The 14,655-nt window shown below is 37.1% G+C and overlaps 1 protein-coding gene across 27 annotated transcripts in view; it reads left to right on the top strand.

Moving 5' to 3' along the window:
* Nucleotides 1–13,328, top strand: part of FUT8 (fucosyltransferase 8) — a 298,682-nt gene extending 285,354 nt beyond the window's left edge. For 20 of the 27 annotated variants that reach the window (XM_026008400.2, XM_026008394.2, XM_072761721.1 and 17 more), the window contains 2 exons: nt 2,441–2,591; nt 12,324–13,328. In XM_026008400.2, coding sequence (XP_025864185.2) covers nt 2,441–2,591; nt 12,324–12,641 — 469 coding nt within the window. In that variant the 3' untranslated portion in view covers nt 12,642–13,328. The remainder of the gene's footprint in view (nt 1–2,440; nt 2,592–12,323) is intronic. The other 7 variants (XM_072761727.1, XM_072761730.1, XM_072761728.1 and 4 more) reach the window with 1 other exon arrangement.
* Nucleotides 13,329–14,655: the final 1,327 nt, after the last annotated feature.

A 14,655-nucleotide genomic window follows, 5' to 3' on the forward strand; every position in this document is an offset into this window, starting at 1 on the left:
GGTACAGTGAAATCATGAAGAGGAGTATCTCCCTCAGTCTGGAGAAAGACTTCAGAAAAGACAATGTGTTGTTAGTTTATAACTTTAAGTTAGCCCTTTGTGAGTAATGCAAAAATAAATTTTTATAAGGTAGAAGAAGAAAAAAATATATTTTATCATTGCTAATCTCTACAATGTCACAGTAAAAGGAATCCTCTGCTGACATACTTGTGGGCAGAAGACAAAGAAGTATGTTTGTGCAGAAATTTCCATGCTTATAATTGGAGATGCAAAGTCTCCCTTTTCCATTATTTACCTTGTTTCTGTTTGTTTGTTTGTTTTTCCAAACTCAGGTATCCTTCATCAAGCAGTCTCAGATAAGGCCTGTGGAACTTAAGAGTTCTTTTGGTTTGGTTCCAGGGAGGGGTCTTTAAATTAGGAAGGGCATTAATGTTAGTGTCACTTCTCAGTAAAAAGATCACTTTTTTCTTTTCACTGAGCACGCAAACCACACTGACAGAGTTAGTCTTTATTCAAGTATAAAACCTGTGTTTTAATGATTCGCTCTGTCCTCTGTCCTCCAGCCTTTTCATACTTATTTGTTGCTGTTTCTGCCCCATGCCTGGGTATGCAGCTTCACAAGAATCACATTAAAAGTCTTTTTGGTTGTTTTCTTTTTAAAATAAATGTGACATTTCCTTTGTCTCCCTAATTTGGGGCTTAGGAGGGGAAAATGTCAAAAATAATGAGGCCGAATGGATCTGAGCACTGAATACCAGTCTGAAACAGTGCTCTGAGACTTTGCCATCCCAGTCATTATTAGAGGCAATGAGAGAAAGCTCCTCGGTGGCTGTGAAATGAAGAGAATCTGAAGCAGCTGTTAGGGAATTAGGACAAAGTCCCAGACATGGGTAGCACTCACTTATTCATGTATTTACCTACTCAGCATTGCGTGGGGCACTAGGTGTTGTGAGGCAAAGAAAAATCAAGTCTAGTCCCAAACTTAGGAAAATACTGTGTGGGAGACAGACATGTAAACAGACTCCTAATGGTTCAGGGTTTACAGATAGGCACTTTTACCCTCTCACCAGATATTAATATATTCTCTGTTATATTCCCAATTCTTTTCTAGTTACTAAGAATAATACAGTGAACAAAGCAGATGAAATGCCTCTTTATATAGCTTACATTCCAGCTAGGGATGGTGGAGGTGGGGAATGGATACAGGCAGTAAATAACAGTCAAAATATGTATTATGTCAGATGATAAAAAAAGTCATGAAATTAAGTAAGTAAAAAAGATAGAAATTTCTGAAGTCCTCACTAATAAGACTTTATTACAGCAGAGATCTAAAGGAAGTAAGGAATAAAACCAGGTGGACATCTACAAAAGAATGTTTAACAATCACAGCTAATATGTAATGAGCATTTACTACATACATGTCAGATGCTCTCCTAACCACTTTACTTTGCTTATGTATTTAATTCCTACAGAATTATGTAAAACAGGTACAGTTATTATCCAATTTTTGTATGATTCCCTAAGTTTTCAACTCAACTCTAAAGATTTATGCACTAAGAAAATTTATTCACTGTATACTAGAGTATAATTAAACCTCTTAATTCACACTAGAATCATTTGAACATATGGTGGACTTTTTAAAGATATCTTGTTTTAATACTTTTAAACACATATCCTATCTCAAGACTATTGAAATATTACTTGGTGGACATCTGTAAAGAATTTGCTTTCATATATTTATTAGACTGATTTTCTTTTTTTTTTTTAAGATTTTTATTTATTCATGAGAGACAGAGAGAGAGACAGAGAGAGGCAGAGACACAGGCAGAGGGAGAAGCAGGCTCCGTGCAGGGAGCCTGACATGGGACTCAATCCCCGGTCTCCAGGATCACACCCTGGGCTGAAGGCGGTGCTAAACCGCTGAGCCACCCAGGCTGCCCTAGACTGATTTTCCATTACTGCTGTTGGCTAAGACAGTGTTTTGAGGATGGGGTTTAGGGGAAACCAGTCTGAATTATCTCAAATTCTAGGTTAAAAATGTAAATGAAATTTAACCGTGATATTTCTATTCTAAGGGAAAAGTTTAGTGACCAAATGAGAAAGCAGTTTAAAAAACCTCTTTGTCACTCATTACAAAAAAAATAAGGAACCTTCAACTCCTATGAATTGAGAAAAGACATTTTGATGCATGTATTGTGCATATTATGTGACATGCCAATAACATGTAATATTTAGGACATTCCAGAATGGTTTCTACTCCACTGACAGATTCAAAGATGCTTCATCGAATCTATTAAATACCACAATTAAAGCTCTACTTACTATTAAAAAGAAGAACTTTGGTCAAAGGAGCAGGTCTACTTCCTGGTGGTAAGATACTAACTCCTGATAGAATATTGTGATTTCAGTGACTATGTACAAATTTATTTCTTTTTTATAGGTACCCCACTTATGAATTTATTAGTGATAACTCTATCTCTTGGTCAGCTGGACTACACAATCGATACACAGAAAATTCACTTCGGGGTGTGATCCTGGATATACACTTTCTCTCCCAGGCAGACTTCCTAGTGTGTACTTTTTCATCCCAGGTAAGCGATAGTAGGGCATGTTTAAATAGCCAGTATTTTTTTTTTTTTGGTCATGTTGACCTCAGGAAGTTCTTAGGAGGGGTGTGTGTGTATACATATCTGTATCTGTGTCTGTGTTTAATGTTCAGGTGCAATTTTCCTAATATTTGGGCATGATCTCTTTTGTGAAAGAATAGGAAGATTCCATACCTCCTCCCAAAAAGTTAGGTATTCAAGTATAGTTGCTTACAAGCAATTGTTCACAGCATTTAACCAAATAGCAAGTAAAAAAGCTTACTTATTAATACTTTGTGAATTTTCAGGGGTACCTGGGTGGCTTAGTCAGTTAAGCTTCCGACTCTTGGTTTCAGCTCAGGTCATGATCTCAGGGTCATGAGATCGAGCCCCATGTAGGGCTCAGTGCAAGGTCTATGCAGAATTCTCTCTCCTGGGACGCCCAGGTGGCTCAGCGGTTGAGCTCTTGCCTTTCAAGCCCAGGGTGTGATCCTGGAGTCCTCGGATCGAGTCCCACATCGGGCTCCCTGCATGGAGCCTGCTTCTCCCGCTGCCTGTGTCCCTGCCTCTCTCTCTCTCTCTCATGAATAAAAAAAGAAAAAAAAAAAGATTTCCTTTAAAAAAAAAAAAGAATTCTCTCTCCTCTTCCTTTGCCCCTCCCCCTGCTGGCTCTCCCTCTCTCTCCTTTAAAAATAAATAAATAAAATCTTTTAAAAAAATATTTCCTGATTTTGCCATCACTATGCAACCAGAATCCATCCACTCCTACACATTGATGCACTGATGCTGAGAGGCTTAAATGCTGAGCATTGTGTCTCACTTGATTACTTTATAGAAAATAAAGTATAAATATAATTCTTTTTCAAGTCCTATTACATTTCTACCAAGCAAAAAACTATACATTAAATTTAAGCAATACCATATTACAATCATTCTTTGAGTTTAATTGTTGCAGATAATTGTATATTATGGGCTTGGTGTATTTGTTTCTATGAGTGGTCCAATCAGCCTTGTATACACAATGGAATATCAGCATAGAAATATTTATTGTTGGCTTTATTCTGACCTCATTTATGTGCATATTATTGGTTAGTTCATTCAACAATCTGTTAAATGACTGTTTGTGCTCAGAATTATATTAGGTGCAGAGAGGATTTCCAGGGAGATTGAAGATACAGATCTTACCCTGGCCCAGAATCTAGTGAGCAAAATACTCACGTGAAGTAACTGGAGAGTAATTACCAAGAAATATAGATCATGTAAGATAAATTTTTTTCCTAAATGCCTAGAAGAAGCAGAGAAAAGGAAATGTGAAAAGGAAGGCTGCACCATTTTCATGAGAATATACTTCAGAGAATATAAAGAAATGGACTTTTTTTATTTTGTGACAATGTACATTGTCACAATGGGATGGTGATATGATTATTATAAAGATACCTACCCCAGCAAAGGCTATGAGTTTCTTCAATATGGAATGAGAACTTCCTACCCAGAACAGAAGTCACATAGCAACAATCCTAGTCAGAACAGAAAATTTCCTTGGCCTTCCAAGTTCCCATGAAGGGATCCACTGCTGATGTTTTCTTCCTAACTGGGATAAGGATCCTCTCTTTGAGAAGCTCCCTTTTCTATTCTCATAGTGGGTAGATGGGAGGAATCACAACTTTTTCTCTCTCAACTGAGAATCTGGCTATATGCCCACCTGATCAACAGGTACAAATGACTAGTAACAACCTCCACACATTTTTGAATGCTTATTGTTTGAATGAAGGAATCAGAGTCATTTTCCTAGATATGCCACCTTCTTTGTAGGTCTAGATGTTAGGCCTGTCTAAAGTCTATTCCTATAGTCCAGGGTTTCTCAGCCTAGGCATTTTTAGAATTATAGGCAGGTACTTTGTTGTGAGATGCTGTCCTGTGCATTATAGGGTACTCAGCAGCTCCCCTGGCCAGTAGCACCCCACCTCAAGTTGTGACAACTGAAAATGTCTTCAGATACTGCCAAATATCCCACAGCAGTGGGGAGGACAAAATCGCCTTTGTTGAGAATCACTGCTGTAGCCATAAAGCTTGAAAGTTAAATAAATATATACATGTCTAAACATTTAGCAGCCTTACATGTAGGCAGACACTGAGACTTACAGGGATGTTCTCTATTTTGCTTTCCTTTTTCCAGCCCTCCTTAATAATACCATTAGGTTTATTCTAGAAAGAAAATCCTTTTTTATTTTTTCTTTTCAAGGATGTGCTATAGAATTTTTGATTCTTATAACCTCATGACTCTAATTTTGATCCAGAAATCAGGAATTCTGTTACTTTATGGTAGTAGAAATCTGTACAAGCTTGAGGGGCATATTGTTCATACTACTTTGTTCTATTTTGTGCATAATATCAACCTCAGCATGTTTTCCATATGTCAGGGTCAGAGAATTCATTCATATGAAGAAAGAGTGGTGCTGAGAGGATGTTTTATCTCCAAAGGAATGAGATTTATGCTTATATATTATATTATTCCTAAAAACTCTTGATAAGTCAAAGTTCATCCAAAATAACTTTTGTTCATTTGAACAAAGCAAAACTCAAACTAATATCTTGTATTCCAAAGTAGACTTGAATACCTCAAAAAATTTTATGTGAGAGTTCAGAATAAAAGTTTAACAGTAAAAATACCTTATATTTATATATTGAATGGCAGTTTGCTAAATGTGATCACTGCCATTATCACATACCTTTCTTGATGACTATCAGCTGTAGCATTTGAAATTTTGAAATAATTCCACATTCACTTATAAATCTCTGGGTTTGCTCATACTCCAGCATTTTTTGCAAATATTTTTAGAAAAAATATGGGTTTAGTACAGTTCAGTATTTTTGCACTATGAATGAAATTGGTTGCTTGATTGTAGAGGTTCTCTTGCCATAAACCCAAATTTGGAATTGTTTGAAATTTCCCTAAAAATGTCTCATCATCATCACCAGTGGAGTTTGAGAAAAAGATACTGATAACATCAAAATGCCAAGCCACTGACTCCTACGCAGAGAACTAGAATGAAGTAACATGGACTCTAGAATCAGAATGGGTTTAAATCTAACTTTGGGGATGCCTCGGTGGCTCTGTAGTTGAGCATCTGCCTTCAGCTTAGAACATGATCCCAGGGTCCCGGGATCGAGTTCCATATCTGGCTCCCTTTAAGGAGCCTGCTTCTCCCTGTACTTCTCCCTCTGCCTATGTCTCTGCCTCTCTCTGTGTGTCTCTCATGAATAAATAAATAAAATCTTAAAAATAAATAAATCTAACTTTGACCACTTAGTATCTGGGTGGCATTTGAACAAATTAGCTTATCACTGACCATTTCTTCCCTGCCTGTAAAACAGTAGTAGCACCTACTACATACAGTTACTATGATGATTAAAAGTTATATGTAAACTACTGAAAATAGTACTTAACAATATATTAAATATAATGTTAGCTGCTATTGTTATTTATAAAGGGAAAAGTATAGGAATACCTTTGTGTGTTACAGAGATTCTACAGTAGTTACTTTAGCAACCTTTTTTCACATGGCCCTATTTCAGACCATACACTCTCATGTTTTAGGAGGAACATGAAACATGCTATTATTCAAGGACTCTGTTACTTCTGCTTGTGGTCATGGGTAATGCTTATGTTCTACTGAATAATTATGTATATTGAACAGGTATAACAATTCTTTGTTAAGAAGAGAAGCCAGTGAGGCCTCAGTGGCTCAGTGGTTGAGTGTCTGCCTTCAGCACAAGGCATGATCCCAGGGTCCTGGATCAAGTTCTGCATCAGGCTCCCACAGGGAACCTGCTTCTCTTTTTGCCTATGTTTCTGTCTCTGTCTTTCATGAATAAATAAATAAGATATTTTTTAAAAAGGAGAGAGAGAGAAGCCAGAGGGTGCATGGGTGGCTCTGTCAGTTAAGCATCTGAGTCTTCATTTCTGCTCAGGTCATGATCTCAGGATCATCAGATCAAGCCCCATGTTGGGCTCCACACTCAGAGTCTGCTTGGGATCCTCTCCCGCTCCCTTTGTCCCTCCCCTGGCTCACACTCTCTCTCTCATTCTCTCTCTCTCTCTAAAATAAATAAATCTTTTTTTAAACAAGAAAGAAGAGTAGCCAGTAGCATTAGGCATTTTAATTTCTCTGTGCCAATATATCTCCTCACTTCTATTTTATTTAGTTTATTGAAAGACAACAGCACCATATAATATAAATTTTCAGAAACAAAAGCTCTTCATTCCCAAAGGGTAAATGATGAGTAACAGTATTTGCTTTAGCAAATGCAAGTAAAATTGTGTATTTGTTGACTTTTAGGGAAATTAATCTGCAGATGTTCCTATATATGCCATGGGCATGTTGGGAAATAGAAGAAGACTAAGTGTTACATCCAGAAGGGGGACAAAAAAATAAAACATTGAGAACCAAATCTCAGCCCAGAATAAAACATGGACAACTAGCTCTCAAACTTTCCTTGATGATAATATCATATTCAAAGATATTATTAGAAAGTGACAAAGAGTTTAGTATCTTCTTCATAATGCTTTGACAACCCTGCAGTTTTGTATCCTGTGTCCTATCCTTTGAGAACTATTACACTGTAAGACAATAGTGAGAAAGAGCTTATCTGTTGACCATGAGCTATTATAGGCAATACTGGAAGGATGAAATGCCATGCCAGAAGGAAAAATGCAAGACTTAATTGACATTTGAGAAACTGCAGACACGAATATCATGGCACCTTAATCAGGATTCCTCATAACGTTTTGGATCCATCCCCCTCAATCTCAGGACTTCTGATTTTTCTTGGTTTTATATCCATAACTGAGATCTGGGAATTCTCTCCTCTTAAGTGAAAAGGTTTTTTTAAGCCAATAATAAAAACTTTAATATTGTTACTGTTGTTGCTCTTAGTTTTCTGAATCCCTTCATCAGAGCTGTTTCTCAAAGCCAAGTTTGTCCTAAAAGCCTCATAAATCGAAGAGAACAATCCTCAGGATTTAATCTGAAAATTAGAGGCAATATAAACATTTTCCGAAAACATCAAGTAGGTTTTGAAAGCTATGCAATCACATTCCAAACTATTCTACCAAGTATTTAATCTTGCTCTGTTACTGGAAGTTGCCTATATCCAAAGCATCTACTTTGTCATTTAGTTTCCTATTTAATAAAACCGTCTTAAATAAGAAACACAGGAATTATAGATGGTGAAATAACAGCAATTATTCAATTGTACTTAGTTGTAGATGGGCAAAATATCAGAAAGGTTTTTTTTTTTTTAATATTATCAAGTTTTGGAATCAGTTTTTATTATCCTGGAATCTGATTTGCATAAATTGTTGTAGATGCTCACTTTAAAAGCTTTGGATTATCAGCATTTTTAAAGCAGCTATCAACATTGTTCCGTAGTTTTAACCATTGAAATCACAAAACTACTTTTTTCCCTTGTGACACTTTTTCACACTTAATACAACATTCTAGTGGCACTCTTTGTTGTCTAGTTCCAAATCCACACACAACATACCTGGCCTCATTACACTCTGAATCAGATTTTGGAAAGCCCAAAGGGAACAACCATATACTACATTCATTTTATTCTAGACAAATGACTTTGGATAGGAATTTCCATTGAGGAAAGGCCCATGAAACAATAGTGGATACTATTCTCCTGTTGAATAGCAGAACAAAGTAGTTTACAGGAAAAGTGTATACATCTCTCACCATCACCCAAGGAGACAAGAACCTACTTCCAACTTTTCACACTAGGAGATCCTCCTGGCCCCATCTATTTTGACAAAAAAAAAAAAAAAAAAAAAACAAGATCCTATCTGCTCTGAGAAGGCTTTGAGGTTCATGTAAACTCAGCTGGTTGCTCCTCAGGGATAAAATTCAGGTTCATGGACCTTCCTCTCCTTTTAAACTTTTTTTTTTTTTAAAATACAGTTGCATCGTGTTTTTATCCTTTAGCAACATTTTTGCTCTTACCCATACTGTGTGCTTAGTGGTGTTCTAAATGATATACTGACATGCAATAAATGAAATAAAACTTACTACATACAGTCAACCACAGCTTTCAACCAAAGGGTTTGCCTCTCTCAGTCATGAGATTTGTCCAGCATCAAAAACTGAGTATTGGGCATCCCTGGGTTTGGCACCTGCCTTTGGCCCAGGGCGCGATCCTGGAGTCCCGGGATTGAGTCCCGCGTCACCTCCTGGCATGGAGCCTGCTTCTCCCTCTGCCTGTGTCTCTCCACTCCACCCCCCGCCCCCCGTCTATCATGAATAAATAAATAAAATCTTAAAAAAAAAACTGAGTATTGATATTAGCTGAAAGCCTTCATTTACCTGCCACACAGTTTGAATTGGTAAAGTCCAAAGAGAAAGCCTAGTTAAATGCAAACATTAATACTATAGTCATCTTTATAGCCCTTTGCAGTAAATTGCTCCATGGTACTACTAAGAATGTTATATGTGGATCTTAGGGATTAAATATCACTCATGGACCTGCATCTCCACTGCTAGGCTGATATCATGCATGAAGCAGTATTCATTCAACGGGTACTTTCTGAGCACCTACTATGTGACAGGCACAGTATTAGGTACTTATCCTAAGACATTTTAGTGTGGTAGAGAGCCAGAAAGAGTTCTACCATTTACTAGCTCATTCCCCCCCGCCCCAACTTTTTTTTTAATTAATCTTTCTGGGACTTTTTTCTCCAGTTATAAAATATGGATAATAGCAGCAACCACCTCATAGTGTTATCATTATAATGAGAAGAATATAGGGCCTCATATTGGCCCACCTCAGTCTTTGAAATTTCTACCCTTTGTTTTTCTTTGGCTTAAGAAAATACATATGTTATTAACCCACTAACACTTCAACAACTATGGATACCAAACTATAAACTGATTATTAGAATTATCCTACAAAAGAAAGCAGTCCCTAAGGGTGTGGGACTGAAGGCAATGTTTTTATGAGGGTGAGACACTTAATAGTAGAGAGGAGGAAATATGTCAGGGCTCATTGCCACAATGTGGTCATGTCAAGGGCAATGCAAGCTCCTGCATTCCTGGCTAGAAATAATTGAAGAGTGGGTTAAAGGGCCCTGAAAAAACAAAACTGTCTAGTTTGCCCAAGGCTTGCCTTGGCCTTATGTTTTATCTTTCTGGTGTTACAATCCAAATCTGGAGGGACACCTGGGTGACTCAGCAGTTGAGCAGACATCTGCCTTTGGCTCCATGCGTGATCTGGAGTCCCAGGATCGAGTCCCCATATTGGGCTTCCTGCATGGAGCCTGCTTCTCTCTCTGTGTCCCTGCTTCTCCCTCTACCTGTGTCTCTGCCTCTCTCTCTCTCTCTGTGTCTCTCATGAATAAATAAATAAAATCTTAAAAAAAAAAATCCAAATAATGGAGACCAGGCTCTGCAAGAGAAATATACTTAGGAGTTAACAAGATTCACAAACTGCCCAGGTTCAAAACCAGAATCTACCACTTAATAATAATTACAACCTTGGGCAAAATTTTAACTGACCTTTGACCTCTGTGAAATGAGGAAATAGAATTTTATGGGGCTACTTGAATATTAAGTAAATTAATAGAGATATTAAATAAATAATACCTAAAACAATGACAGCAAAAACTCAGAAAATGCTAGCCTCTATTCTTTGCTATTTTTGAAGCTGCTTTGTTTTATTTAGTTTCTTCCTTTGTAGAGTCTCCACTTGATTTTGCTTGCCCCCCTGTGGACCTTCAGCTGACTTTGGAGTTCCCATTCCAAATCTTTTCGACCCTCATTTTGTTATAGTCTCAGTATTCTATCAGTGATCTCAATTGTACCATGACATTCTCGCATCTCCAGTGTGAAATTAGTCTGTTGATAGAGTAGCAAACTTGCAAGCAAAGTCACTGCCTTGATTTTATGATGTTGAAATTCTAGCACTAGAATTTGGGCAGATGACTTGCTCTCCTTGTATTTTAGTCCATATTTGCAAAATTTTAAATATTTTTAAAGTCTCATCTGCAAAGTATGTATAGCATTTGAAAAGCACCCCTGCAGTTCCTGAAATTCAGATTCTTTAAGAAGTTAAAGTGGGGCTTAACCTAATCAGATTTCATTTGCTCATAATAGTTAAGAATGAGCATCTTCATTTAGATTTGATCTCATAAATATCAGAGTTTTAAAAGACTGCTGAGTAATCCTAAATTGCTCCGCTGAGCAGGTTAACAATTACTATTAGTAGTTTCATTTTAAATAAATGCAAAAGTATTGGCATAGAGACAAAGCTTCATTACTGAGACAACCACTACTGGAGATTTGGGAAAATTTGACTTGAGTTCTCTGTTCACATTGAATTATAATGGAAGAATTTTATTTTTATAATGGAAGAATTTTCTTTTTTTTTTTTTTTTTTAAGATTTTATTCACCCATTCATGAAAGACACACAAAGAGAGAGAGGCAGAGACACAGGCAGAGGGAGAAGCAGACTCCATGCAGGGAGCCTGATGTGGGCCTTGATCCCGGGTCTCCAGGATCATGCCCTGGGCCAAAGGCAGGCGCTAAACCACTGAGCTACCCAGGCTGCCCATAGTGGAAGAATTTTTTTAAGCAAAGTGACAGTATTCTCTCTTCTGTCTTCACCTATTCTTAGAAAAAGCTAATGAACCCCATTTATAAAGAATATATTTATTAATTGCTTAAAATGTTATACCCCCATGAAAATAGTAATAGTTTAACTTTATCACCAAGCATCAGGCTCAATGTACAAAGCTCAGATTGTGGTATTTTAGCAGCCCTCCAGTGGGCATGTAGGTATTCTTTGGACAGAGGAATCTTTTTTTTTTTAAAGACCTTATTTATTCATGAGAAACACACAGAGGCAGAGACATAGGCAGAGGAAGAAGTAAATTCCCTGTGAGGAGCCTGATGTGGGACTTGATCCTACGGCCCTACGACCACAACTTGAGCCAAAGGCAGACACTCAACCACTGAGCCACCCAGGTGCCCCTGGACAGAGGAATCTTTTAAGTAGCTTTAAATGCATCAGGTAGAAGCATCTTCAGCAAAGGCTAGTCCATCTTTTTCAGTTCTAGAATGTTAATATCTACTTAGTGCTCTTAAAACTCTTTAGAACAGAAATGATATGTTTTAGCTCACTTACCAAGGCTAGTTGATTGTCACAAATTACCTGAATTTCTATTGAAAAGAGTTCTGAGATCAAATCCAACCTAGCAGAAAAGAGTATGGGATTGATTGAGACTGAATGAGGAGAAAGGAGCAGCAACATTTGTATAAAGTATTTATGATCTTCATGCTCAACCTTAAATTCTTTAAAGACACAAACTGGGTCTTACTCATTTTTTTGTCACCAGTACCCAACACGAGGTATACTGTGTGACTCTTATTAAATGTTCATTAAAATTAACTGATCCATATTCTTAAAGTACTTGCATTAGATATGTTTTTTACTCTCAGAGAACTTATAGTAATCTAGTATGTTAAAAAAAAAAAAAAGATACAAGCACAAAGATGAAGAATGATTTGTATTGTAATTGAGAGCAAATCAACTGAAAACCTGTGACTAGAATCTACCACTTCTCAACTTGTCAGTCCTAGTCCTGGTCTGGTTCTAGTCTGTTTGGCCAAGGGCCTTCAGGTTGCTATGCAGGAGATTTTATGTATACTAACACATTTTTTTTTTCATTCTTTCCCAAGGTCTGTCGAGTTGCTTACGAAATCATGCAAACACTTCATCCTGATGCTTCTGCAAACTTCCATTCTTTGGATGACATCTACTATTTTGGGGGCCAAAATGCCCACAACCAGATTGCTATTTATCCTCACCAACCTCGAACTGCAGATGAAATCCCCATGGAACCTGGAGATATCATTGGTGTGGCTGGAAATCATTGGGATGGCTATTCTAAAGGTGTCAACAGGAAACTGGGAAGGACGGGCCTATATCCCTCCTACAAAGTCCGAGAGAAGATAGAAACGGTCAAGTACCCCACATATCCTGAGGCTGAGAAATAAAGTTTCAATGGAAAAGAAGGACAGCTAAACTCAGTTCAAACCATTTGAGCCAAACAGTAGATGAAGAAGGCCCTGACTTTACAACATATGGTGAAATGAGTAGACAACTTCAAGCACCAGGTGCAGCTGGAAATAACAGATGCTTCACTCTTTGGAATTACTCTTTAACTCTTTAAGGGCTACAATGCCCTTAAACTCATGCACAGTCCAATAATGTACTCACATATAACATACAAACAGGTTGTTTTCTACTTTGCCCCTTCTTTCAAGATTATGTCCCCATGAAACAAACACTGCCACATTGTGTAATTTAAGTGACACAGACATTTTGTGTGAGACTTCAAACATGGTGCCTATATCTGAGAGACCTACGTGACCTAATGAGAAGACACAAATAGCTCCCTACTGTGGGGAGGTTGATTCTTAGCCAGTGGTGCTATTGTAACCACTGAATTCACTCCAGTCAGCAGATTCAGAATGAGAATGGATGTTTTTGTCTGGATTTTTTTTTTAAGTAATTACATCAGTTCATCCACTTCATCATTAATAAGTGAAAGATACATCAAAAAATAAAATATTCACACTCCATTAGGAACTTTTGTAAAACAATGCCATGAACAGATCTTTAGTACTCAATGTTTCTGGACATTCTCTTTGATAACAAAAAATAAATTTTAAAAAGAGGAATTTTGTAAAGTTTTTGGAATTTTCCATCATTGGATGATGTTGTGGTCAGCTTTATAGAAAAACTATGATAAAAGGAGGAGTTTTCTAGTTTTTCTGCTTAATTTTTTTTTTCTATTTCTGATTGCTTAGGTCGAAGATTAGTCCATTTTAACACTGAAAACTGAATTTAGTTGATACGCATTACAAAATTGCTAAGAATACTCTTTGCACACTTTTATTTTCTTATTTGGGGCATTGCTTATTTTTTTAATTGAATTAAATAATCACACTTCTTGTCCCAGAGGAACTGTCAGCTCCATTTCCAAAACAAACAATTTCAGGCTTGTTGGTAACCTTTCTTATTGTGGCTACTGTCACTTTTTGTGAGTTGAGCCCTGTTTTATCCAGGAACCAATATGTGCCCTTTCCTATCATGTCCTAGTTTTGAGCATACCAAGAAATTTGGAGGTTGAGAAGCTGGCTCTGTTTCTTAAGTACATATCTCACAGTATGTAGAATTTGCTGAACAAAGGAGAGTGGAACCACTGTGAGACCCAAGATGGACTTGGGTTTACCTCTTCCAAATACTACTTTTAGTAATTCTATGAGAGAATCAATTCAGAAGATAAGACTTTGATACTCTCTATGCTTTTTCTCTCTAAACATCACTTTTCTCCTTGTAGAAACACTTCCTATTTTCAGTAGCCTGATCCTTTAGATGCATGGCAAGAATATTTCATAGCATGTGTTCTAGCTTCTGAAAGAAGAATTTGATCCAGTAAGAACCAGTGGCGGGCCTGGTGTTGAATACCAGGAATGCCAAACAGAAAAGCTTTATCTTTCACATCCTCACTAAATGAAAATACCTGTACGTAAAATCTCCCCACCAATCTTCCCTGAATTCTTTCTACCTCTCTGGTCAAGTCTCCCAAATAACAAAAACTAATTACCTAGTGTTAGCCAGCAATTTACAATTTAGTTTTAGTACAAATAAAGTCATTTGAAATAAAAATCTCCCAGTGAGCAGAGAGGTACTTTTGAATATGAGTTCTTTTTTTTTTTCTTTTTTTTAAGTGGGCTCCATGCCCAACATGGGGCTTAAACTCATGACCCTGAGATTAAGGGTCACAGGCTCTACTAACTGAGCCAGCCAGGCACCCCTGAATTTGAGCTGTTTTCTAATTCCCATCTCACTGGTCATCAGAACATTAGTAACCATGGGTTACTAGTGATAGTATGTATTTCTCTGCTGAGATTTCCTGTTTTTATTCATTACAAGCATTTAACTTTATAGAACATAACTATAACTACTTTAAAATTATTTTCTGCTAAATCCAACATCTGAATC

Source organism: Vulpes vulpes, chromosome 6, assembly GCF_048418805.1.
Source record: "Vulpes vulpes isolate BD-2025 chromosome 6, VulVul3, whole genome shotgun sequence".
NCBI classification, from domain to species: domain Eukaryota; kingdom Metazoa; phylum Chordata; class Mammalia; order Carnivora; family Canidae; genus Vulpes; species Vulpes vulpes.